General features: G+C 36.1%; 5 protein-coding genes across 8 annotated transcripts; 1 reads left to right on the top strand and 4 right to left on the bottom strand.

The window, feature by feature from the left end:
• Nucleotides 1-28: 28 nt before the first annotated feature.
• Nucleotides 29-3,931, bottom strand: LOC124178716 (mediator of RNA polymerase II transcription subunit 17). 2 transcript variants are annotated; one of them, XM_046562276.1, is made up of 9 exons: nucleotides 3,451-3,931; nucleotides 2,657-2,839; nucleotides 2,223-2,539; nucleotides 1,858-2,091; nucleotides 1,559-1,764; nucleotides 1,131-1,393; nucleotides 749-1,058; nucleotides 508-656; nucleotides 29-392 (listed from the first exon to the last, which is right to left on the bottom strand). In XM_046562276.1, exons 1-9 carry the CDS (start codon nucleotides 3,537-3,539, stop codon nucleotides 182-184), a joined length of 1,962 nt encoding a protein of 653 aa, XP_046418232.1. In that variant the 5' UTR covers nucleotides 3,540-3,931; the 3' UTR covers nucleotides 29-181. The 2 variants fall into 2 exon arrangements, with proteins under 2 accessions (XP_046418232.1, XP_046418233.1); XM_046562277.1 differs by lacking the exon at nucleotides 3,451-3,931 and adding an exon at nucleotides 3,303-3,383.
• A 111-nt stretch (nucleotides 3,932-4,042) lies between these two features.
• On the top strand, nucleotides 4,043-12,873 carry LOC124178720 (RNA-binding protein Rsf1-like). Of its 3 annotated transcripts, XM_046562282.1 has the most exons (4): nucleotides 4,043-4,198; nucleotides 6,166-6,806; nucleotides 8,479-8,569; nucleotides 9,653-9,921. In XM_046562282.1, exons 2-3 carry the CDS (start codon nucleotides 6,175-6,177, stop codon nucleotides 8,552-8,554), a joined length of 708 nt encoding a protein of 235 aa, XP_046418238.1. In that variant the 5' UTR covers nucleotides 4,043-4,198; nucleotides 6,166-6,174; the 3' UTR covers nucleotides 8,555-8,569; nucleotides 9,653-9,921. The 3 variants fall into 3 exon arrangements, with proteins under 3 accessions (XP_046418238.1, XP_046418240.1, XP_046418239.1); XM_046562284.1 differs by lacking the exons at nucleotides 8,479-8,569; nucleotides 9,653-9,921 and adding an exon at nucleotides 12,118-12,873; XM_046562283.1 differs by lacking the exon at nucleotides 8,479-8,569.
• Nucleotides 6,650-16,927, bottom strand: LOC124178713 (centromere/kinetochore protein zw10 homolog). The gene is made up of 11 exons (XM_046562274.1): nucleotides 16,771-16,927; nucleotides 16,159-16,361; nucleotides 15,227-16,034; nucleotides 14,989-15,137; nucleotides 14,797-14,897; nucleotides 14,520-14,695; nucleotides 14,191-14,397; nucleotides 13,710-13,847; nucleotides 13,027-13,160; nucleotides 12,118-12,340; nucleotides 6,650-6,806 (listed from the first exon to the last, which is right to left on the bottom strand). The coding sequence occupies exons 1-10, from the start codon at nucleotides 16,805-16,807 to the stop codon at nucleotides 12,125-12,127; spliced, it is 2,169 nt and encodes a 722-aa protein (XP_046418230.1). The 5' UTR covers nucleotides 16,808-16,927; the 3' UTR covers nucleotides 6,650-6,806; nucleotides 12,118-12,124.
• A 760-nt stretch (nucleotides 16,928-17,687) lies between these two features.
• Nucleotides 17,688-19,397, bottom strand: LOC124178718 (juvenile hormone acid O-methyltransferase-like). The gene is made up of 5 exons (XM_046562280.1): nucleotides 19,103-19,397; nucleotides 18,855-19,026; nucleotides 18,594-18,726; nucleotides 18,369-18,516; nucleotides 17,688-18,236 (listed from the first exon to the last, which is right to left on the bottom strand). Exons 1-5 carry the CDS (start codon nucleotides 19,287-19,289, stop codon nucleotides 18,046-18,048), a joined length of 831 nt encoding a protein of 276 aa, XP_046418236.1. The 5' UTR covers nucleotides 19,290-19,397; the 3' UTR covers nucleotides 17,688-18,045.
• Nucleotides 19,398-22,566: 3,169 nt separating this feature from the next.
• Nucleotides 22,567-24,553, bottom strand: LOC124178719 (juvenile hormone acid O-methyltransferase-like). Its single transcript, XM_046562281.1, has 5 exons — nucleotides 23,977-24,553; nucleotides 23,727-23,898; nucleotides 23,466-23,598; nucleotides 23,236-23,383; nucleotides 22,567-23,119 (listed from the first exon to the last, which is right to left on the bottom strand). The coding sequence occupies exons 1-5, from the start codon at nucleotides 24,161-24,163 to the stop codon at nucleotides 22,929-22,931; spliced, it is 831 nt and encodes a 276-aa protein (XP_046418237.1). The 5' UTR covers nucleotides 24,164-24,553; the 3' UTR covers nucleotides 22,567-22,928.
• Between the last annotated feature and the right edge of the window lie 1,750 nt (nucleotides 24,554-26,303).

Here is a 26,303-nt window from a genome sequence, read left to right as displayed (position 1 = left end):
GACAAGATAAAATCACCGATATTCTCAATTAGAGAAAAAGATGTATATAAATTTATTGATTAACTAATATGCAATGCTCACTCCTCACCATCACAATCACATAATATTTAACTACGTTGAATAGAGTTTACTGTCTATGCCTAAGTTTAATTTAATGTAACACTCGTATAATCCTCGAGAGTTAAGAACTTGTCAGCGATGCCATCAACAGCTCCATTTTATTCAAAAAATTTTTACCCTCCATCTTGTCCCACCTAACTTCTTTGAACGAACCACCCAAGTTCTCCCATTTTCGCTCTCTCACTAATTGTCCGGGAAAGAAATCTTTTCTTGGTGAATGTGCTATTCCAACTTGAACCCCAGTCTGTGGCTCGCATCTGACTGCAATCATTCTAAGTGGGAAAATTTTTCGTTATATTAATTTCTTTCTTAACTTTTATAGTCTTTTAATTTTTCCTGTGAATCCTCTGACTTTTAACACTGATCGAACATATCGAAATTCCTCACCTATCTCCTATAGGCGATGCTAGTATACAGCTACTGGCGTTACCAAGCGGCTCAACAGCCCCGAGTCCCAAATGAGAACTATTAGCTAAGAACTGCCAGCCCATACACTTGGCCAATGCTTGGACAGCTGTTATCTGATGTTGGTAGATCTAAAATTAAGATTAAGATAGAGGTTCACCCATGTAACCTTACGCCGTTTTAATTTGATTCAACTTGAATGCGATCCAATGAAGTTTCTAACTTGACAAAAAATGAGATCTCGTAATTCCTGAGGTTCGTAACTCATGTGCATCACTCGTCCATCCCTGCATACGCATTTCAGAGACTTCTCACCCACGTGTACAACTAGCGACGTCCGACAAACGGTGTCGTAACCGTGCGTCAAAATATTAATTTTGACACAAGACTGGGTCGGAGAATTGAGAGCATTCCAGTGCGAAACTATTAATGGGTCTTTAACTTCTTTTGCTATCGTATCCAAGACGTACTCTGTCCTTAGCCGCATAAAGAAATGTTGAGCTTGCTGAATTATCTGCTCCAACAATGTTTGGCTGCAAATTGATAAAAAATTAGTGTAGATACCAGTATAGTTACTTCGAACTGTATTCATAATGCCAATTCACCTCTTTGTCATCTCCAGTAGTTCATATCTGTCTGCAGCATTTGGACCTGCCAAACAGCGTCTTTTACTTGGACCTATAGGACCTGAAGATGGATGAGGAAATGAATGATGTGTATTTTTGTGGTGAACTTCACGCAGCAATTGATGCAACGAATGTTCCAGTACATGGTCATGCTCTGTTTTTTGTGGCGGTGGTGCCGAAGGTTTCTTATCATTGCCTGTACTGTGGCACAAGCCAATGATGAGTTGTATGCCTGGGAGAACCTAAAACATATTGTTAGAAGGCTATTTTTGGTATCGATCAAAACCTTCAATTTAATGAATAACATAGTATGTCCATCTTCTATTTTTTTGGAAATACATTTTTTTACTGCTACATCTATTTCTTGGTTTCTTGCCAGCAAAAATTTTTTTGATATTTGTCCTTACCGTTGCCATGATCTGATTGCCAACAACCATGTGAGGGATAGGAGCTCGTAGATGTACAGCTTCCCTTGCTAGTTGGCTAAACAATTCTTTACAGAATAAAACGTTTTGAGCAGCTTCCAGTTTCTGTTGCCAGTGCATATCTGCGTTAGAGCTATTCGTGCCACCGTTTAAGAGGCTGATATTGGCACTGCATAAATCCTCCTGGTCTGGAAAAAGCGATCAAGATTTGTTGTTCTTCATATTTTCGTAATTACACTACAAATGTCAAATTAAAATACCAGTCACAAATTATTTAATACCCTTTTGACAAAGAACTTCAATGTACGCAACCCCTTGCAGTTCACTCGGTATGGTAACCCTAAGCGCTGAAGGATTAACCTTGGAATTTGAGGAAGTATGTGATTGCGAGGGTGTGGAATTTGATGAGCTGCTAGAATTGGGATTCGGTGATGCAGGTGGACTGCTCCAAACCTTCTCCTCCTCCTCAGCTTTTGTCACTTCAAACATGCCAGTCTGTGTATACTTGGATCCAGCTAAAATTGTGAAGTATCGAAATTATTTTATTAATATCCAGATATCTTTACTTAAGTACGGGGTACATTGTTTATGATATTTTAATGTTTTGTTTGCATAATGCTTCAATGTGAATTAAAATTTAAAATACCTGTGCGGTAGCTAAGATCGCCAATAATAGAATTGGAAACTTTTTTGAGCCGCCAGTTCTGCCTGAGTCTTAAAAGTTCGATATGAAAGTCAGGAGTTGCTCGACTTCTGGCCAATTCATTTTGGCAATTTCTCAACCTCTCAGCACCAAAAAGAAGCACCTGTCCAGCACCTGACAGAGCTTTTTTTCTAGCATAGACTTGCACCATAGGTTTAACATCAGGTACTTCTTGGGGTACAGGATCTAAAACCATGTACTTTTTTTCCTTCACTATTGAAAGAACGTCAGCTAGAACGCAAACTTCTGTGAGGGCGTTTCTGCAGAGCAATAATTTTTCACATTGAATTAACTGATATAATCGGAATTCGGTCAACATCTCAATATTATATGCCCAGTATTAAAGATTAAAAGATTAAAGATTATTGATTTCTGACCTTAATTTATTTCTGACACTATCCCAGGGCCACAGGGACGACTGAAATGCTGCTGGATCCTTAGAATCATCTTCACTTTTTTCTCCACCCTCAGGTGGTTCCTTTTTTACTTCATCGCCATTAGATTTACTGAAGTCAATTTTTTGCGCAATCTTTGCCAAGTTTTCGGACAGAGTGAGTGGCCTGGTGAGATATTGATTTTTATTAGCAATTCCTCTGCGTTAGGATATTGTATCTCAGTTTTAATATTTTTTTAACAGCTTTCTAGGCCAGAAAAATCCGTATTGTGAATAAATGTTGCTCATTATATGTAAAAAAAATATAAATAGCTCTGAGATTGTGGAATGATGTAAAAAATGTCAGTCTTGTTATGTTTTATCAAATAGCAGTTTTATTCGAAGATTTGGACTAACACACTGAATTTCGATTCCTTTCGATATTCTACAGTAGGCAAAAACATAAATCTTTTGTAAAAATGTACAATAACCATTTTTTTACGAACACTCTGAATGGATCTGACAGCTGTCACATGATTGTTTTTTTTTTGTTTTTTGTATAATATACGTATAATTTGCTCGGATATAATTCGATCGAGAGAAATGAAAGAACAGTATAGTATAAATAAATAATGGATGCACATTCTGACCGGTTGGAGTTTAAGCGAAGAAAGAACCATAATATTTTGAGGTTATGACAAGTTATGCACAATAACGTTCAAAGTATCGATGTGCAAACAAACCAATTTGAAGATAAATGCAAACACACAAATAAAATATAGTTTAATGGTTCTTTACGCTTGATATATCTCTTGTCCATCGTAGGTAATTTCTTGGATTTGATTTTCTATTGGTGCTTCGACTGATATATTCACAGAATACGCCATTATTGTTCGATGGTGCCAGATTTCTAAACTTGAGTATTTCAATTGTCAGCGGGTAGTTCGATAGATCGACTGAAGTATATTAGAATGCGATAGGAGTGTCGAACTTGCGTCGAACAAGCGGTTTTATACGCAATTGTTTAGCAAATTCCTTTATTCGTATCATCACCGATGATGCAATCTACATTCCTTCAAGCGTTGACTGAGGATATAAAGCGTTTCAATATGCGCACCACGGGTACGCACCCTTGCATTTATAAGTCCAATCCTATTTATTTTGTGAAATGAATAATTATTTCATTGGGTGGATTAAAGTCCAATTTCCATCAAAAGAACTATTTGGAGCCACAGAATAAGAATAACAAATGTTGCTGTGGTTAGCAAGTGTCGCAAAAGTGAATTTGAATAATGAGCGGGAAATGACGGCAAGATAGCTGAATAAAATCACGACGTGCGCCTGGGTTGGAGAGTGTAGATGGCGCCACTGGAAAGACTGTGATGGAAGCGGCGCGAACCCCGTTTTGCGTCCTGTATTGATTCGTTGGTACTCGCGCTTCCCTTGCGGCGTCTTCCTTTCTGTTGTGAACGGTGTCCTCGTATTTCTTCACGTGACGGTTTGATATTTTTTCGTGAATTGCTGAAGATCTGCAGGTTCAAGTACCGTAAGTATGAGTCTTATTCCCGTACAATTGAGCTAGCATTCCCCGTAAACCCTACCTTGATTTAGAAGTGTTATCCCAATCCGCGCTACTAACAGAGTTCGCTATCCTCCGTCCGCCTTGCCTCGCCGGCAATCACTGCCTGGCATCATCCATTTTGGAACAAGTTTCTACGCGCCCAAATTCTCGATTTCCAAACCGTATCTCCCGTCTGTTTAACGGGCCGAGTGGTATTTTCCCTCCACGATAAAATGCCTGAGTCTGTCGTGGCCTGGTGCTAAAAATCTAGACGATTTACCAATCTAAAGTTGGGAGCTAAGGTGTAAATATTACACTGTACCGCGTTGCTATGCTCGTCGATGGATTTCGGTGCCTAGCTAAGGCCACAGTACAAGGAATACATCGAAATCGGAATTTAAGAAACATCATCGAATTTGACATGTTGAGAATAGCGTAATTTCGGATAAAGTTGCGATTCAGAATCTTAATAACATTGAAAAAAAAAAAAAAGAAAGCAATACTTTTCCTACTCAAATTATGACAACTGAAAGATGTCCCAACTATGCTGCTAATTCTGGGCAGGTTGAAATGCAATAAACGTTGGTTTTAAGTATATGCAACATTGTCAAAATATCGTGCTTTGCTTCGTTTTATGTAGGTGCAGTTTTTTTTTTACACAGTAATGTACAAAATACGCGGTATGAGTCGCCATTTTTGTGCACACGAAGCAAGACCAACATTTCGACAAGAAATGAATTTTATTTCACGATTTCACCGAATACATTAGTGTTCTGCGATCTATTTTCTCACAAAAGGTACACCGAAAGTTTATTTTACATCGATTTCCGTGATTAATTGAAATAGTTGTAACTAAGGCAATTTCAGTCGGTCAAGAAGGAGTACAACGTCATCTTAACGCGTATCTCTTATCGCTACACCAACTTTCCTCATTGTAACTAACGATAAACTCGGCGATAAATAAATCCGTTCTCACAGGCTCTCTCGGCTGATATATGCCCCGGAAACAACTGCTGTTTGTCTTTTTTTTAGTATCATTAATTGCTACAGCAATGTCTAACACCTTGCCAAATAAGCGCTGTACACCTTTTTATGTTCCCCATCATTTGCATATCTATACGTGATTGAGAAAGGAAACCGACTCATTTATGTGTATCTGTTTATAGACGTGTGTATCTACTAAGTAATATTTGGCTGGGTCAAGCTGTCTTGTCTACCTGATTCTTGGATTAAATATTCATCTCTTGCATCTGCCCTCTATATATACATAGACATAGGCTTTAACTATCCATCTATTAAAATGCACACCTGTTCCTAACTTATTTTGCGTTTTAACATACCCCTAAGACTTGGCATTCCAATGAAAATCAGAATAACTAAATTTTATCATCCCCTTTTATCACGTACTCTAACGGCACTACATGCTTTGAGTTGTGCAAAGTAAAGATTGCAGATCCAAAATAACCTTCCGAATATTCGAGAAATTGCTAAATCACAATATATGTACTTGAAATAATAGTACTCTTCTATACTCACACTTGAACGTCGGGCAGTCAAATTTGTTATTGATTATATAGGTTACTTGATTGTATTAGAAATTCTTAGATCACAGTTGTACTCTGAGAACAATACAATATCAGGCAATCTTAAGTCTAGAGTATTTATCAAGCAAAATTAAGAATCTTATCTAAAGAAAAGCGTGCCCAAGCACAAATTACAATGCTTTTCCATAATATTCAATTGTGGAATAAATTTTGATTAAAAAAACATTCAGCATTTTGAAGGTCATTTCCATTTTCCGGATTTCTATCAAATCCATTAAATGGATTTCGAATGTTTAGTAAGTCGAGTAAAAGTGAGCTGAAAAGGCTGAGATTACATTTAACTTCAGATCGATATATACCTAAGACGTAGATTGTTCGATGTTGAATAAAAGAATTTATCATCTCCAGGTTAACAAGATGGGTTCGGAAGGTTACACGCGAGTGTACGTCGGCGGTCTGAATGAGGGCATCAAGAAGGAAGACTTACAGGTGGAGTTTGAGAAGTTTGGAAAACTGAACAAAGTCTGGGTGGCCTTCAACCCGCCAGGTTTTGCCTTTATCGAATTCCTAAACGAAGACGAGGCGGAAGTAGCCTGCGACAATATGAACGGGACAGAGATAATGGGGGCAAAGCTCAGAGTCGAAATATCACGGGGTCGAGGCCGTGGGGGTAGTAGAGGAGGAGGCGGCGGCGGTTTCAGAGGGAGTCGAGGGGGCAGTGGAGGTAGTAGGGGGTTCGGATCTAGGGGTGGAAACGGAGGGGGCTACAGAGGGGGTGGCAGCAGCTACGGAGATCGTGGCGGCGGAGGATATCGCGGAAGCAGAGGCAGTGGGGGTGGTGGTAGGGGCAGAGGCCGTTTTGGCGACGACTACAGCTCTAGTCGCAGCAGTGGCGGGGGCGGCTATGGAAGTCGAGACAGCTACAGCCGCGACAGCTACGGCAGTAGTGGTGGTGGTGGTGGGGGTGGTGGTAGTGGCAGTGACTACTACAGCGGCAGGGACAACGGATCGTCGAGGTATCGCAGTCGATCTCCGGCTGGGCGTGGCAGGTACAAACGATCATTCCTTCGTAAAACAAAACAAAAATTATGCAAAACTAAACTGAAAACTACAACAAAATTATACCATCAAATGATATACGTATACGAATCTCCCAATGAACAAACCAATATGTCAAATACGTCAAGGATGGTTGGCTTCCTTAATAAGAGTCTGTCTGTTACTAGTCATCAAATTGTATACAACGCTGCAACTGTGATGAGATTGGAAAATTATCAGTGGGGTTTTGAAAAGCACAAGATCATCTCTTATCTTCACTCTTCCGATTCGCATTTGCCAGAAACTACTCAATTAGAGGTTTCTTTGTATCTAGCTTTAGTTTTGAAGTTATTTTTTCATCGGTTTTTATACTCAGTTTGGCATTGTACGATAAGAATTATTTTCACCCTAGATTACAGTCGTATAATGACATAATGATGGTGGCAATAGACATTCCCTTTTGTAGTGTGACGAATTTTGATAAAAAGTGTTTACGAAACAATGAACAAATCTATTTTGAATACTTTTTGGTATTGATATGCTGTACTGTGCAGAGGTCAAGAGATTAAGTTCATTTCTTTAGTCTCCTTTTTCTTTTTCGACTTTACACATAAGAGAAAAGTTTTCGGAATCGGACACTACGTTGAAAATTTGTCCTGTGATTAATCGACGAAAGCAATCTTCGAAGTTATTGTACTTTACTCCGAAGCATTCTGGCAAACTTCATTTACATGTTCTTCGACTAAACAGGAGCTACTAGCTTTAACAAATATATAGCGAGCAAAAAACGACAAGGCAAATTAAAAAAGTGGTCTTCGATTAATCGACGAAAAACTTCTACGTTAAAAGAGGCACGACAAATGGCAAATTAAGGTTAAAAACAACAGATGGTCTTCGATCGATTCTTCTTAATACAACACAAGTGGTTCATGATACCTCTTTTCGAGTATCTAACAATATTCAGACATTTATCAATTCTGCGCTCTGTGGTACATCTGCAATGTTTAACTTCTGAATAATTTACTTCAACGGTCGTCGACAAAATGGCAAAATTGTTGCAATCACGAGCAGACTTGCTACCTTATATATTTCGAAAACACAAATCAAACTCGACCATTGTAGAAAAAAAACTGCGATCATTTTTTCAACTAAATCTGGGTGTCCGTATATTCAAAATAATGGGCCGGAGAAAACTCTTAATCTTACATACAAAAGTACAAAATATTTTATTTTTTGTTTATGAATGCGTTTGGTGTTGAAAAATTTGAAGACGGCTGTTAAGATAGTAGAATTTATTTCTGAATTTATTATTATTATTTTTTTTTTACTTCATCTAGAAAAAAAAATGTATACATGTTGATGATTGCGCACTGCTGGCTGGGCACGTATCCAAAACTATTTATTATTAGATGATGGTTGTTGCAAAATTTTATTGAACACATTGTAGATATGGAAAGGCTTTTGAACATTCAGATTACTGAAACTTAGGTATCGTTTAAAATCATTTATGTCACAAGCCATTCATTGAATTCTACTTAAGTTACTTTTGTATACTAAAAACTAGAATGAAAAATGAACAGGGTTGTGAATCGATCGGGTATGCGATCACATAGATGTGAAGTTGAATAGTTTCCTATCAAGTGGTTAAATTTTCCTATGGAATGTTTTGGGATGTGTTTGCAGCCCACGCGGCACATCCCGTTCTGGCTACAGTGACGATCGCGCTAATGAGGGCCGCAGTTTTGGGTCATCACACTAGTCAGCAAACAATCAGGTACATCGGAATTATATTTGTATATTCAGAAAACGGATTACATTTCTAAAAGTTTTCAAATCAGTTCCATACAAACTTTTCAGTAATAATTGAATATCTCTAACCTCTTTATTTGATAAATCTTAAAAATATAAACGTGACCTGATCGATGTTACCCAATTTTGAACATTAGCTATTTCATGGTCCCACTAACGCTTTATGGAAAACGAGTTGAATTGCAAATGCGAATGAAAATGAGGGATAATTTGAAAAAGTTACAGTTCTAAAACAATCGTGAAAAATGCTAGTGTTTTGTAATTTCCAACGTCAAGTAAATGTAGAATGATGTTATACTTGTCCAGTAATATGTTTTGCAATGAATATGGAATAGAAGAAAACTTTATATTCTTCCGAACATGTAAGTTTACTGTGGAATGCATCAACTTCCCACTAGTAAATGTGACAGACATACATTCACGTTGCGTGTCCCACTAATATAAAAGTAAAAAAAGGTACATCCCATTTGTTTCACACCCTGGAATTTTCAGTTTCTTGGCATTTTTAAAAATAGCAAGTGTTGAAGCATCCTTTTACTCCCATTGATATTTCGAAGGAGTAGAATTCCATATTAAGAAGCCAGTAATTAACTTTGGAGAAAATTTGAATTTGCACATAGTCGATTTTTTTTTTTTTTTTTTTGATCAGTCCCCACCGGTTCACGAGTAGTCGCCCAGCAGCAAGCAGCATCTGTTCAAAGTATAAATTTGTGAAAGATGAAAGAACGAGTAAAATTTGCGCAATGACTGAACTGATTCTACAATTAAGTTTCCCTTTGTACAGAATTTATGAAATTTGATAATGGACTCTGATGATTGTATTGAATAGGGGAAAAAAAACATGCATGATTAATTATGGTAAAGGGGCAGTTTGATGCCGAATACTTATCATTTATTATCGGAATTGGCAGGTGCATGCGCAGAGATCTATACTGAGGTGATGATCTCTATGGTAAATAAAGACCGTCTGTTAGTGAAAAGACGTCGTCTATCTTACTGTCAGCCGAAAGTAATGTGAAACCCTGTTTTGCACTTCCCATGTTCACAGTCATCGTCATCTGCGTGAATGCACATAAATGAACTACGCTGCGTTACCACTATGAACTGCGGGCCATTCAACAACCCGCCTTCGACGACTACGTTCTGTCCAATCTACGCAGCGATATATGTACATATACAAGTTTAATTACATATTACAATTTACGCTAAAAACCAACAACAAAACGAAACATTATTTCACATCTTATATTCTCGTTTACGTATACATATACATATATAGCCTGCCAACGCTTCTTCGATATTTTCCATGAGAAAAGGGAAAAAAAAAAAAATATGAAAAACAATGCGTACTAGTTACTAGCTAGTTTGTCGCCAATGTGTTATCTGTGTTCTCATATCTACGTTTCTACAAGAATGACGAACAGTCCACATCAGCGTGAAAAGCAGAGAATGAATTACATTCGTGTCTTTTTTTTTCGTATACGACAAAAACTGAGCATTTGCTCTAAAAGTTTGATACAGGATGTCGTAGAGCTGCATGGCTAATAAAAATAATAACAATATTAATAATAATTATCGTAATTACTCAGTCAACTATCCATCGTTTGCTTCAAAGGAAGCGTATAAAAACCACTGCACCATCGCACTCTGGATAAAAAAAACTTCCCGACAATCACCGCTTGGCGGTTGAAACTGTTTCCATCTTTATTTATAGACGATCAAATTTTTTTTCCAATCAATTATTGAAAGTAGTCATACTTCGTGAGATTATTTTTAAAACCGAAAATCAGAATAACGTTATTGTTGTTGAAGGGGAATGAACAATTACATACTACAATTTTATAATATTCACGTAAATATTGAGCGACATTTGTTTACTATTCGTAATGATAGAAATGTTTTTATATATATATATATAAAAAGAAGAAGAACTGATAATAAATACATCAATCAACGCATTGTACCAAGACACTGGATTAACGTATCGTATCGTACGGCTGGCCACAAAAATTCACTAAGTTGTGGAGCTGGTTCAAAAGCAACTGGTATACATGAAGTAAAATGAATATATAAATATATCTATTTATATAAACTTCTGCCCTTAATTTTTTTTTGTCTTACATTTTCGCCGCTTGTTGAAAAATCAAAAAATAAATAGGACATACATATTTATATAGCAATATCTATATATGTACGTGGTTGGTATTATGCCGCAAAAAAGGAATGGAGAAAAAAGAAAACGCAATCCGACGAATCATTTATAGAAAATGAAACAGACTTTACAAACTGCGATGACTTTTGTGATCTGTCGTACCTAGCCGAACAAAAAAAGTTTGAAAAGAAAACACCAATACCTTCGCAATAATGTTCTAATCGTCTGTAAATTACTATTTCAAAATGGAAAAAGAATTAAATAACTTGCGCACACCACTGCCCGCCACCCCTGCCTGCCTGCCTGTCTGCCTGCCCACTATCTCTGTCTACTTTATTGAACAGTGTTAGTTAAATACCTCAAGAGTTTGGCGATAAATGAATATTTCGAAAGATGAGAAAAGTACAGAATTTTAATATTTGACATTCAAAGGAAAAATACCACATACGTGAAGAGCAAACCAAACAAAAAAATTGAAAGATCTACCTTCGTGTAAAGTTTTGCTCTATATCAACGTTTCTACGAAAATAAGGAAAGCAAAAAAGATGAATTATTTATCAATTGACCGATGAAACAAAAAATTTTCGAGCATTTCTTCGGAAATTGTGATGCACTCAATTAAATCGATATCAGAACAGAACGGAGAATTTCATTGATTGATAAAATATTTCGACTTGTGGAGAATAGTTTCAAAGTTACGTCGTGCAGATAGCCAGCTTGTCAGATATCTTTTTCACACACGGTTGAAAGTTTTCGAACGAAAACAGTATGACTGGGTTTGCCTGAATTTGAAGAGGAAGCATACATATAATTGAAATACCAGCTTTTGGTAAGAAATTTTCTCACGTGAAGTACGAAAAATTCTTGCAATTAGTCGTCACTAAAAGAATCAGAATTTCCTTTACCTGCTCCATCGCTTAAGTAAGTTTCAAGAGGAAACGATACAATGTAAGTATTGTGACCTAACAATAAGGATGAATTAAAGTGTTGAAAGGTGAAAATAATTTTTGAGTGACTGAGTTTTTGTGTGAATAGGTTTAATGTGTGTATAAATTTGTTTTAAGCGCGCTTCTGACTCACAATGAAGTAATTTGTAGAATTGCCAGAAAGTATTCAAGTAAATAACATGAAAATGATCGAGTTGCACAATATTCATAGCTATTGTGTCATTACCTAAAAGTATTTCGAATAAAATTGCTAGTATTGAGATAATCCAATATTATACCTGAGAATTATCTTTTAATTTCGTAAGCTTTTCGCATCACATTTAAGGGTTTTGGAAAAATTAATGCATGTTTATCTTTTATATATGAATGAAAAAATGTTTTTTTATTTTTTATTCTAATGCTTATTACATACAGAGAAGCATCACTTGATGCTAGCGAGTAACATAGACCTGCGATCAGTGTTTTGGAAGAGAGCTCTAATTAGCTGCTTCACCTGGGCAGCCGTGAACTCGTGAGCCAACAGCCCCTTACCATCAGCCCATCTGTTGTCGATCTCTTTCAGGGAAGCGCCAAGCACAATCACTAGTTCCGATAACTTCTGCCATCGTTTTACGTGAAGACGAATTGTATTGGGCTCCTAAAAAACAGAAATTATTACCTCACTCAAATACTTTACTGTTAATTATATTCCACTGCATATAATATCTTGATATTTCCAATGATGACAATCACTTTTTTTCGCAATGAATACAAAAATTGGGAACTATTGAATTGAAGTGAATTCACAACAATTCTTTCATCAGTGGTTAATTATTTTTCGATTTGTAAATTTTGAATATATTTTTCAATAACCTGAATATATTAACTACATCTAGTTCATCAATTATCTAAGTTTATCGGTTGAAATTTTTGATGATTAAAGACCGTATTCATCAGAAATTGGAGAATATATATCGATAAAATTTACTATCAAAATTTATTCGTTTTCTTAAATTCATATAAACACATTTTTCGTTGTTTCAATTCAGTAATATACAGACTGATAATGTTATAAAAATAAATATTTCAATGCAAAGCAAAAAAGAAAAAAAAAAAAAATTTGTCACGGTACTGTTGAACAGTGAAAAGTGTACGATAATTTAAAAAAAAAAAAAAAAAAAAACAATAGATTTAAAAAAAACCTGTACCTATAAACTCATAGAAATATATGGAAAAAATAAACGATTGTGTCTCAAGTTTTCTTCACCACCAAAACAATTTGAAACACCCTATTATCTTACATTGTGATAGCTTCATAACATTCGATAACATGAGAAAACTTACAGGAAATATAGAGGGTGCTCTATTCATGATCATATTGAACAATGTAACCAATTCAGTGGCAACATCAGCGGGAATATCTTCAACATTGATCACCCTTGTAACCAGTTCATCGATCATAGAATTCATTATACAACCTGTAATGATTGTAATTCAAAAATGTGATTGCTTCAATCTTGCATTTTGGAACTTTGCAAAAACTTTCGACTATTTTGTTAACCAGAATCTCCATCAATCTAGTTTGAACGCAACGAAACTTTTTTTTTTTTTTCCTCTAGAGATAGCTTGAGTCAGATGCTGAAAACTACCATGCTAAATTCTAGTTTTGAATTTGCGCAAAATATAAAAGTATCTGTATAATAAATGAGCAATTGTTTTTAAATATGTCAATCCCACATCTAAATCTAAGAGTTTATAATTGAATTGTCTGACTCTTCCTGTACATTTTTCAAATTTGTAATTGTGAATCAACTTACAAAGTGATTTGAACTCTTACACAAACTGAAGTATACGAAACTCACGTTTTATTCTTGCATTAGACTTTGATTTTGATAAATCACCAAGATTACGGAGTCATTCGGTCATTTTTATTGAAGAATAATTGCAAAAAATTATTTATAGTTGATTCAATCAATGCAGAAGTTTGCTAAACACGAGGGTTGATTCTTCTTCACAAAGATACTTACCTACAGCACGGCAATATATATTGCTAGGAAGAACATTGAGCCACACTGTTTTCAGTAGCTCAAGTTGCCTGATGCATTGCCTTATTGCTTTCTCTGTATTTGGCGGTAATTCAGGTACTTGGCCCAATGTCGACAAACCTACAAGAAAATTCAATCAAGATTAATCACTATCCAAGTTGTGATCTCACGAAAAAACTCTTTTGCCTTGATTCTGGAAAAACTGGACCTTCTTGAAAAGTTCTTTCAGGTCGATAACGAGGCCTAGAATTTCAAGGCCGAAAACTATTTTTTTTTCATTTTGCAATCTCATTGGCAGATTAAACTTTTTTAGATTAAAACGCAAAAATATGTTTTGCGCTGTTTGAGCGGAGACAGGTTGGAGATGAAAAACTATCTTTGCAATGAGATTGAATGGCTGAAAATAAGTCGTAACACTATACTACTCTAATAATAAGAAGTGTGTAAAGAAATGATATTGTACCAGATTCTCTGAGTATGTCGATGATAATGTTTCTCTGATACTTCATGTGTTCCAAAAAGCATTCCGAGCCAGTAGAGCGAAGCACCAAAGTTTGGTCAGTGTAAGTAACATTGCGGTTTCGTAAAACGTCTGGCAGCTTGTTTTTGTATTCATGTGTCAATACGAACAGATGATGAGCCAGGTACATGCAGTTGTTATGAAACAAAGCTAATAAATATTGATACATTTTGCTGAAATCCTTGGTGTATTGTACCTTTGAAAATGTATCATGTGTACTTGGTCAATGATCCAAGTCAGTAATCATTGAAGTAAGTCTATCCTGTTCTTACCAACTTGCTGAGGTATCGTCTCTAAAAATTTCTTGTGGTGCTCGGGCACCAGGACTGCATACATTTCAACTATATTTCGACTTGTGTAAAATAATCTCACTGCGCACATGTCAGAGCTACGACACGTTTCATCAAGAATCTCTTTCACAAGATCTAGGATTTCTTTGACACTTTTACTGAAACGATAGGAACAGGAATTTAGAGTAAACTTTCAACACTGATTTGGTGTACTATGCATCACAATAGAAAATATTGTTGGTCAATGGTATACAACTACCTTATTTGACAAGGTGGTAACTGGAATGTGTCCTCACTGAGTTTTCTATTAATTGTGAAATCGTTACTGGCTGACGTATTATCGAGCCATTTTTGTGGACCCTGAATAAATTGAAAGAATTTAGTGATGCAGCGTTACAAAAATTTGAGAAGTTTTTGAAATCCGAATTATAATTGAGAATAATATTCAAACCTGAATTTCGTGTTTAACTGTATCGTGAAGATCTTTCTTCATCACTGTTCTAGCCTTACCCAAGAAGTCTTGACATATTTTTTTTATAAACAAACCGTCTACGTTTTTAATATATTCAGACAGGAATACTTTATCTGGCGCAATAAACTCTGTGAATGAACAATTAGATGATACTTATTTATATATACAACTATTCCTTTTCACCTTCTATCAATATAATAGAAATTAAAAATCTTACCAATTTCTACAAGGTAATCTTGAAATTTCGAAATATCTTGAATTACCGGTTCAAAATTTTGTAATTCTAGACTAGAGCTCGGTATGGTGTGCGATATGCAGTCATTGATCAAATTCTCTGAGAATTGTTTAAAAATATGGGGTTCCAGCTTTGTAAGGAACCTTTGGCCATCTTTCAAACGAACATTCAAATTCTGATGCATAAACTGGAAAAGCAGAGTCAAATTATGGAGAACACTTTTGTATTCCGGCTTTTTTGTTTCATCCAGATGCTGGACAGAGAACTTAGTTTCATCAGTGACAAACACGGAACATTTATAATTTATTATTGGACCAATCAGGTATTTCATTAGCTTATTAGCCAATTTATTCAAGTTGCCTGATAAGTTGTCCATATGATGCAGAGCTTCGACGAGATTCTGCATTTCTTCTAGGTCACATTTTATGCTAAGATTAACGCAGGAATGTTGAGAACTGTCTTCAACTATTTCCCATTGAATATACTGCTGCCAAAGTACTGTAACATCCGTCAAAAAAGTTCCATAGGTTGCAGAATAATTATTTTTCAAAGCTCGAAAAATATCCAAGTACTGCAAGTCCGTATTGGGATCGTCTAGCAATTTTTGCATACATTGCAATGTTTTTGCAGCTTCTACATATTGCTTATCTCTTTTATAACTTTCTGCCGACTGCAGGCAATCGGTTATCTCGATCAGACGACTGGAGAGAGCCAAGCTGATACTCGATTTTTGGAGATCATTTGATAGATTCTTGAGTTCTCTTGTAGAGCCAGACAGCTCGATTTTAATCTGACGAGAGAAGAATCTTGATATTAGTGCTTGCTACATTTGTGACCAATAATAATCTCGAACTATCCTGATACACATTATTGCAACCCATTTGTGAGATAATATAACGGCGTTGAAGACTTACCTGATCTTGTACTCTTTTTTGGAGTATATTTATTTCGTCAAAATGCCTCTGGATATCATGGATCAGAGATTGATCTTTCTTCAACTTTGGTACAAACTCAATGTAGTTATCTTTGATGTATTCCTTGACATCACATTTTGATTTGGATATTTGTGCCTGAAGCTCGGATATTTTTGTAGTCAAATCGATTTTTTCGAATTTCCCTTAAATACCAATGTATAAAATTTATGCTTAAAAGTAAATGATTATAGGTATGAGAGTGTAATATTAGTTGTGGCTCAGTAACATAGATAAAAATCCTAAATGGAAGCAAGTTATAAACTACATCAAATTTAAAAATATATTTTTCAATGCTTATTCAAATTCGAAAAATTGTATAGTACGCTCATATGTGAAAAATAATAATTCAAGTACACAATGTAATGTTGCGGAGCTTACAACATTCTGTGTTTGTAAGAAAAGTGAATACACGTTGGTACAACAATGATATTGTTGTCAAAAGATAACCGTTACAAACTAAAAGTGATCCGACTGTTATTCGGCGTTTTAGGATATGAAAATAATTGTCCGTGGGAGGTAAGGTGATGATACATTTGCGAGCTCTTTCATTACCTGCGGTAACCAAAACGTCGGCCAAGAACGAAGACATTTTACAATAAATAACGTCGAGTCTAAGGCTGAATTTTTAACAAGCAGTCCCGGAAAACACTCAAACTGCCAACAGTCAACCGAGTCAACCGCACTTAACCATTGAAACAAAGCTATCACAATTTCAGAGAAAAATTACCAGTGAAAATTACAGTTTGACCAACCTAATTCAACCGTATCGCCATGAACTAGCGAGTTAATACTAGTGGCGACTCTGTTGTGTCGGTATAGCCAATTGGTATATCGATACAACGACGTTATCGGTTACATTATTATTGTTTGAATCCTGTGTTCTTTGGCGTTGACTGAAGGCATGTTCATTGGTATTTTGAATGAAAACAAAGTTTTCGATTTGCTTCGTATTTTAACGAATTTTTTTCTCACAAAATTCGTTCCATACTCTTCGGTTGTGCTCTGATAGTAATTCGATGCATTTGAATTTGAATGAGCGCAGCCCGCGAGGTTACTCAGTTCGTCATTTAATTCGTGCAGCGTAAAGGGAGTCACGTGATCAACGAACGCTCCGGAATCCAAATGGTCGTGCTCAGATTCACACAGATGATTTAATCAGTGTGTTCTTAATTAATTTACATTCGCTAATTAATACACGAACAGCGGTCGAATAACCAAAAGATTGAATGAGATTGATGTATATGACCTTGACACGCCAATCGTCGAGAATGTGAATTCAGACTATTGCATAATTTGCCGTTAATTATTCGTAAGTTAGTCGTGCGGCTCTCTTTTTTGACGCGCTTCATTTAAATTAAAGGGGGTGGCGTGCCAACTTTTCAAAAATTTAGTGCGCCATCGAACAAATGAATGTATTCGTGAGATTGAAATGTTTCGTTCAGTGCATTTGTACATATTGTACATCGTCATTTCGTAAAGTGTATTTTATTCTGCTTCAGCTACGGTTCTTTGTACGAAGTCATTCTTCTTGGTTCCATTGGAAAACAAGAAGATCTTAGGAGAAAAAATGTTTACTGCGTTGATACTTTGAAAATGATTAATTGTTACAAATAGTACCTTATTTTTATAGTAATCAAGATAACCTGCTCAAAACTACGTAAATTAATATTTCCTTGAAATAGACACACTTTTATTTCACAGTTATAGGTATGTACGATTATACTTTACAAATTGTATTTTTCTGTGTTTCAGATAATTGATTCTTGTTTCATTATAAGCTTTCTTCACGGTAATTTTATATTTTACTTTATGGTGATAATGTCGTTCTTAAAAAGGCTTTTTCATGTAAACTACGAATAAATAATATATATATAATACACTGTAGAGATCTCTGTTATTCGGATCCTGGCTGAATATAATTTGATGTTTCGCAACTTCCTTGACCAAATCTTTCTTGTAATGACCTCTTAGATGCATCGGCATTCGTTCTACGAACGGATTCCCAGAGAGCACGAAATCTGAAACAGTAAACTTTAATTACGAAATTTCCCTACTATTTATACTTACGCAATATTGTCACAAATAATTTATGCATAATATCGTAATATATCGTGTTATACTTATACATATAAAGGAAGAAAATATCTTACCGCTGAATGCCTCCGGTTTATCGAAAACGACACTTTTCTGTCTGCGGCTGCAATGGCAGACTTCAAACCCAATTTCTTGTAGTAATATCTTCGGAGTTTTGTCTTGCCGGTCAGGGTGCTGGTAAAACGGGATGTAATTGTCTGCGTCCTATTCAAAATCACAAAAACTCAGTGAAAATGATGTGAAATTAGCTTCTAGGTGAAAAAATAGTGGATCATTTATACCGTCATGTATGGCTTGTAACTCGGCATGGCTGCCAAGGTTTTGTAAGCATTCATGCTAGCATCATTGGCCACAAACAGTAAAAAACAAGTTCCGCCGGGTCGAAGCAAGTTGAAAATGTTTTCAAAAACTTTCCTGTAAACAGATTTATGTAACTGAGAGCTTTTCACCGAACTTAGGAATATCTTGTACAACAAAATTAGATACGTGATATAATCGATTGAATAAATTCTAATTTATTTCGAGGAGGGAGAAACTCTCACCGCATATTCTGGCACCAATGTAAACAGTAAAACGAGGTGATATGATTAAATTGTTGGACTAGATTGCTCGGTAAATTCGGAGTCTCGATGTCCAGTTTGATGTAAGTCATCCGGTCGATTCCCCCGTACTTATCCGTTCCATACTTCACCATGGCCTCAGAAATGTCTGAACCTGTGTCGCATTTTTACGTTAACTTTAATCCCCCTGCAACTGTTATCGCACAGTTTATACAGGCGGCAACACTCACAGACAATGGTAGCATTCGGGTTGATCCTTGGCAATATGAAATCCACCACTACGTCTCCAGGTCCAGATCCAATATCCAGGCAACGTCCAGACATTTGTTTAAGTTCCTCCCTGAACTCGGCGGTAATATTACTAGCGTCGTTCCGCTGTGATCTATTAGCTTTTATGTACAATTCCGGTCTATCCATGATTCCGAAACTTTCTGCTTTATATGACTCTATTAAATTGTTCTATTTCAGACCGCCGTATAGCAACGGTCGCCTATCTATAGCAGGCCGTACCTCGATATGAAAGCTTTGTAAGCTGACTAATGGTCTTCATTCTTCTGTGTTGATTTTTTTTTTTTTTTTGGTTTTTTTCATTTGTGTACATTTATACCACATCTCCCCCCCCTGCCGGTCACGGAAACATCCGCAGTCGCTTGTCTTTTATTTATCTCTGAACTGGCAGTACATCATAATTTATGTCTAATCACTATTTATTTTCGGCGAATGAAGCCTATGTAACCCAGACAGCACAAACATATGAGGAACAATTTTTTTTAATTTCAAGTATTGTGTAGAGTGTACAGAAAAAAAACTATTCTCGCCAAATTTGAAATCACGGTTTGATTTTTACTGTTGCCATAAACACTAGTGTTTTTCTCATCAATTTTTTGTTGAGAAACGAAAATTTTGAGACTAAGATAAAAGTTGGTAAGCTTTTGTGTATGCGTGTGTGATAGAGGTGTGAGAATGAGCTGAAGAAATAGGAGGTCAATCGTTACATGAGTGTCGTCAGAGTAGCTACCCTTGTATCATAACAACTCTGTATACAGTTCGAGACTCTATGGCACCTTGAATACATCCAAATTATATTCAATTTATGTATTCATTTTGTCCTCCTTCATCCTTGGTCGCAGCTGTATTAGTTTCAACATTTGCTTTAGAAGGTAACAAACTAAACAAGTAACTAAAGGGTGACAAAAATCGAATCGAAAAAGATACTTCGATTCACATGACGACATTTGTATATTTGAAAAACTGTTCACCAATTTCTATATGAATGAACGATTTTCACGGTCGCATTTTGAGATAGTATGTATGTCTATTATCCCTCTGATACGTTGATTTGAATTTGTGCGACTTGGCAGTTTTTGGTAACTGTATTCAATCCCTTACAGCTGCAAGCAGTAAATAAGAGCTGCTTGTTACAAGCTACGTATTCGTTCATCAAAACTTTTTAATACTTGTCACGAATTTCTGACAATGCTGAAATTTACCTCTTGAACTTCTGAACCAGGATTGTAACGGAGCTTCGCCTCTGGTGCGGAACTTCCGCGTGAAATTGAACCTCTGGATCTGCATCCCATTCGCCTCCGCAACTTTTCACGCGGAGGTGTAACGGAAGTTTTGTAACATGCGACACATACAGAAATCTAGAGTAGATTGAGGTATAATCGAAAACGAATCAAGCACTATAGCTTTCAAATTGTACTTCTGCCGGGTATTCGCTCTAATCTGGCAAACATACCAACAGACAACAGCGATGAAGAACGCGGATTACGATATGGAAATAATTGGTAAATTTATATTTATCCAACTGATCGAGGATCCTCCATTGTGGCGGAAAGTGAACACAAGATTGTGCTTATCTGGCGCTTCCTCCTGGTTCGGTACCAAGTGAACAACTTGTCAGTGGATCTGGTTTAATTTTGTAAATTTGATCTCTTGTTAAATAAATAATTAATGGATGTAATTTGATATTTGTTGAACTAACTTAATGATTTTGTTTACCTGGTGTGGTAATTAGTAAATTAGATATAATTGAAGAAGACATTGCTGTTGACTTGTAGTTTATTTTTTAAGAAAATATAATGCTTTAAAATATTTTCTAATCAATTGATCCACCTTCGCCTTCGTTAAAGCTCCGCTTCCGTTATAGCCGCAAATTATAGGCTATATCTTCGTAAACGTAGCGGAACCCAATATGTAATTTAAAATTCAAATGGATTGCTGCGGGCTGATTCGACATTGCGAACGTGATGGACTCGGCCGCAAAATTAGCCATCTAGGAATCACTGTCCTCCTGTATACCTGTAGTTCTTTATCGATTGGAAAATTGCACAATTTTGCTATCGCTTCAGGGTCATTTGGGTGTTATCAACAGTTGACAGCGACGTACACCGACGTGTTTGAAGTAATATAATATGCTGTCACATATATTTATCATCAATATTGTCGTGTATTTATTCTTGAAAAACTGATGTATCGTACCTGCTGTGTAAATACATTTTGTGTATTATATAATCGGCTACTTTCCGTTTTTGTAGTTGTTTCGCTGCCTTCTGTCGAGATACTAAATTGTTTATTACCTTTGCTTAATTACTGCTGATTATCCACAGCAGTTATGACATTGATTCACCTCGATTTGTTTAATTTCGAAATCTTTGAAAAATGGCTTGAGATCTTGATGAAGTTTGATTCATCTCAATCTAAAATATTTCAAATTTGAAATTGGTTGCTTCGTTTCAGCATATCGTTTAAGGGAAATTATTTCTTCTTTTCTTCCCTGAGGATCGAAAGGCATTAATTTGCACTGATTCGAATTCAAAATCTCGCGTTATACGAGAAGAATTGGTGCCATCTGTGACAAAAACGTACCTAAAACGAAATTGTGTCGTTATCCAAGTTACTGATCACACGATACAGACAACCACTTGTAAGCCAGTAACTCACTGTCCATTCTGTGAAAGAAGCACGCATTTAACATTAAACCATTCTTCTGAATATACATAATCAATAAAGAAAAAAGTAAAAACGACACAGAAATAACGCAGTAGCGTAGTAGACGCAAGTCTGAACAAACACCGGTACCTATACACATTATCTAAATTTCATTATAACGCCATGCAGGATGCAAAAGAATGAACTGTAAGTGCAGAAAAATTATTTCGTTTAAAGTACGATTATTCAAAGGTCAATGATTCAGCTCTGATTCGATGCACACGCTACTTCAGAAATGAAAATCCAAAACACGTAGGGATAAATACTGTGCAGTTAATATTCTTTGGGCAGTGGCCCCGCTTTTGTTTTTGATAATTTGAAGTGATTTCGTCCTCCTTTCTCCTTTGTCTCAAGTAATGACTCCTTCTCCAGTAGACCATTTAGTTAATCTGTTTTGATTTACACCACGAAAAGGGGGAATTCGGAAGGGAATGAGTAGTCGACGTTCGAATAATAATAAAGTAATTGGACGTAAAAACCCTCACGGTGTAGAGGTAAAAATCCAAGCAAACCAGCTGATGATAGTGAATTTATTGATAAAGGACTCACAAAGGTGAGACAAGATCTGATTTCTTACAGGGTGAATACTACAAGAATTAATACCTTAGTTCCTAACTTAATTTATCATAAGTCTAAGAGAGCTCTCCTAGTCTAATATAGGAATGGTATAAGAAACGGTCTTAACAGTATGGGAAACAGCCCTTCGATTAAGCTGCATAATCTTGTGGAAGGTGCTTGACTGGAGCCAGTCGAAAAATATGCTATTGGCTTTGATTCAGGGAGCAGCCCTCGTACTGTTTCAGCCTAGCTCACTAGGCGCGAACACGATCTTTATTCGCTGCATTGAGAGTACTGATTTATTAAATTCAAGGAAACATTCCTTGTCGTATTCATTAGGAGATGATCAGAGTTCAAAACTGAGTAAATTGATATTTCGTTGGGATCGAAACATTATTATTTCGTAGTTATAGGTATGTGCGATTATATTTTACAATTTGTATTCTTCCATGCTTCAGATAATTGATTCTGGTTTCATTATAATCTCTAGTGATAATATCGTTCTTACAAAGGCTTTCTTATGTAAACTACGAACAAATAATATATAGACAATACACTGTAGATATCTTCGTTACTTGGATTCTGGTTGAATATAAATTGTTGTCTTGCAACTTCTTTGACCAAATCTTTTTTGTACTCATCTCTTAGATCCATCGGCATTCTGTCTATGAACGAATCCACAGCGAGCATGTATTCTGGAACAGTAAACTCTGCTTACTAAATTCCCCTACTATTTACGCAATTTCACGTAATATTGTCGCAGATAATTTATGCATAATTGCGTGCTATAAAAAGGAAGAAGATATCTCACGGCTTAATTCCTCCAGTTTATCGAAAACGTAACTTTTCTCTCTGCGGCTGCAATGGCAAACTTCAAATCCAACTTCTTTTAGTAAGGTCTTCAGAGTTTTGCGTTGCTGGTCAGTGTGCTGATAAAACGGAATGTAACGGTCTGCGTCCTGTTCAAAATTTCGAAAACTCAGTGAAAATGAAATGAAATTAGCTTTTAGTTGAAAATATACTTAGTTTGCGCATTTATACCGTCATGTAGGGCTTGTAACAAGTCGTGGCTGCCAAGACCTTGTAAGCATCCAGGCTAGGGTGATTAGCCGCAAATACTAAAAGGGAAGTTCCACCAGGTTGAAGTAAGTTATAAATGTTGTCAAACACTTGCCTGTAAACAGATGTATGTGACTGAGAATTTTTCACCAGCCAGGAGTATCTTGTACAAAATAAAATAAGATACGTGGTATAATCGATTGAACAAATTCTGATTGATTTCAAAAGAGGAGAAGCTCTTACCGCATATCCTGGCACCAATGTAAACAGTAGAACGAAGTGACATGATCAAATCGTCCGACTAGATTCCTTGGTAAATTCGGAGTCTGGATGTCCAGTTTGACGAAATTCACCCGACTGTTTCCCCCGTACGTATCCTTTCCAAACTTCACCACGGCCTCGGAAATGTCTGAACCTGTGTCGCATTTTTACGTTAACTTTAATCCCCCTGCAACTGTTCTCGCACAATTTATACAGGCGGCAACAAACTCACAGACAATGGTAGCATTCGGGTTCAGCTTTGGCAATATGAAATCCATCACCACGTCTCCAGGTCCAGATCCAATGTCCAGGCAACGTCCGGACATTTTTCTAATAACCTCCTCGAACTCATCAGAAATATCATCAGCATCGTTCCGCTGTGGGTTATTAGCTCTTATGTACAATTCCGGTTTGTTCATTATTCGGAAAATTTTCGCTTTTTATTACTTTGATGGATCGATCTATTCAACACTGCGTAATTATAACAACGGTCGCCTATTTACAGTTGGCCATTTGGCAATTGTTACGCCTTATAAGTTAACTGATGATCACCATTCTTTTGTTTTTCTTCACCTGCATTTTATCGGGTCTTCCCCCACCTGCAGCTACTCTCGAAACCGACAGCAGTAGCTGGTTCTTGATTTTATCTTTAAGCTTGTAATATATGTAATAATATACCACAATACAGTAGTTTCTTTCTGTAGTTTAGAATATTACACAATTTTCTTATCGCGTCATAGCCACTTCGGCGTTATTAAGAGTTGACAGCGACATGTCTACGTACTACGTACTACGTACAATACATTTTATGTATTACACAGCTGGCTAATTTCTGTTCTTGTCGTTGTCTCGTTGCCTTCTGTCGGGATGCTAATTACAACTTTTATAATAAAATAATTATATTAATACTAAGCTGACCATGTCGGTAAGAGAAGTTCATCATATCCAACAACTATCACGTGCAAAACGTACCGTTTTCATCGAGAAACTGAAAAGTTGAGAAAATCCCGTACAAGAAATATTATGTATGCCGAAATTATGCGACGAAAAAATAAATGTCAATCAAATACATGAATCTGTATCGTTTATATTTACCTGAAAATATCAGACGGATCTCTAAGATGCTCAATTTATTTTTTCATAATTTTTTACGTAATCAACTTTGAGCTGCAAATATTTTGAGAAAATTTTGAACTTCTTCATTTTCAGTTCTAATCGTTTCAGGAATGTTCCTGTGGAGAAGTTTTTTTTTGCTTAGTGAGAATTTTTGAAATTATGAATTCAAAAAATTCAATGTCTCAAGTTTTGAAACTAACCGAAAATTTCTGAAACATCTTTTTCTTTGCTAGAAGTACGTTGAATATATGTCGAAGGCCTATTTTAAGAGTTTTTCAAAAATTTGGACACGGCAATTGGGTGTAATTAAGAAAAATTAGTTCGCAAGTTCTTGAATACATACGACAATGAATAATGAAAACGAATCTATCATGCGGTTCGTTACAAATTAACCAGAATGAAGGATAAAAGTCTTACGGATTTATTTCATACTTTGATAAGCTGTTAACGCTGTCTTTCAGTAATACAACTTATTGGAAATGTGACCAAAAATACCTTAAAGAAAGTATAGGCATGTGGCTTTGGAATTTGATACATGTATCAGAAAAAGTAGAAGCCAGCTGCAAAATCTTTCGGAAACTTAGAGTCTTTTGCGTTCAACGATTCTTTGCTCAAATTTGAGAAAAATTATCAACGCTAGCTATTGCTACTGATTGTTGGAAACATGTTTTTGCTCTCAGAACTATGCACAAAATCTGAGAAACATCAGAAACGTGCACTTCGTGTATTACTCAAACCTCTACTTAAAGTCATGCAACTTAAAATTTTAAAACTAAAGAATAGACCGATACAGTTCGATTTTCGCCATTCTGTCACGGGAGCATTCTTCCTCTATTCAATATGAACATATCCTCCGAAGGAGACAAGTATTTTGCACGTGCAGTACGTTTTACTAAAATTTCAACTAACTAAATGGTGTTAATTTTGATCTCATTCGTTTAAATATTCAGCTTCATCTGATAGCTTTATTCGATCCCAAGATCGTACACTTTCATTTTCAATCTTCTGGGGACTATTTCTCCTATCGTTTGCATGAAGAAACGATTTTTAACCATATTTACAGTGGGTCAGGTGTATGTTTATTGCGCGTATATTCAGATGACATTATTTTTGTCTATATGATGGAGTTGCATTAACATTTCTGAATTTGACTCATTGTCAAATGAATTTGCTTGGTCAAAAAGTATACGGCGTTCTTACGAGGTTATTTCAGTCTGTTCCCGTTCGTCATTCCATATCCATAATAATATTCGACTCCGCATTGTTTGGGAACACGCGGTTAGTGGTGGTAACATCGATTCCTGTTGCCTCTACATACCGACCAGTTGCCAGATTGGGTTGCGGGTGCAAGAAAAAATGCAGAAGGCGATATATCTTCAGTCAACGCGGTTGATTATTCGCAAAAATCGTGATATTGATTCATCTCGATTCATCTTCAAATTT

This window comes from Neodiprion fabricii, chromosome 3 (assembly GCF_021155785.1).
Source record: "Neodiprion fabricii isolate iyNeoFabr1 chromosome 3, iyNeoFabr1.1, whole genome shotgun sequence".
NCBI classification, from domain to species: Eukaryota; Metazoa; Arthropoda; class Insecta; order Hymenoptera; family Diprionidae; genus Neodiprion; species Neodiprion fabricii.
This window is presented reverse-complemented; position numbering and strand designations above follow the sequence as displayed.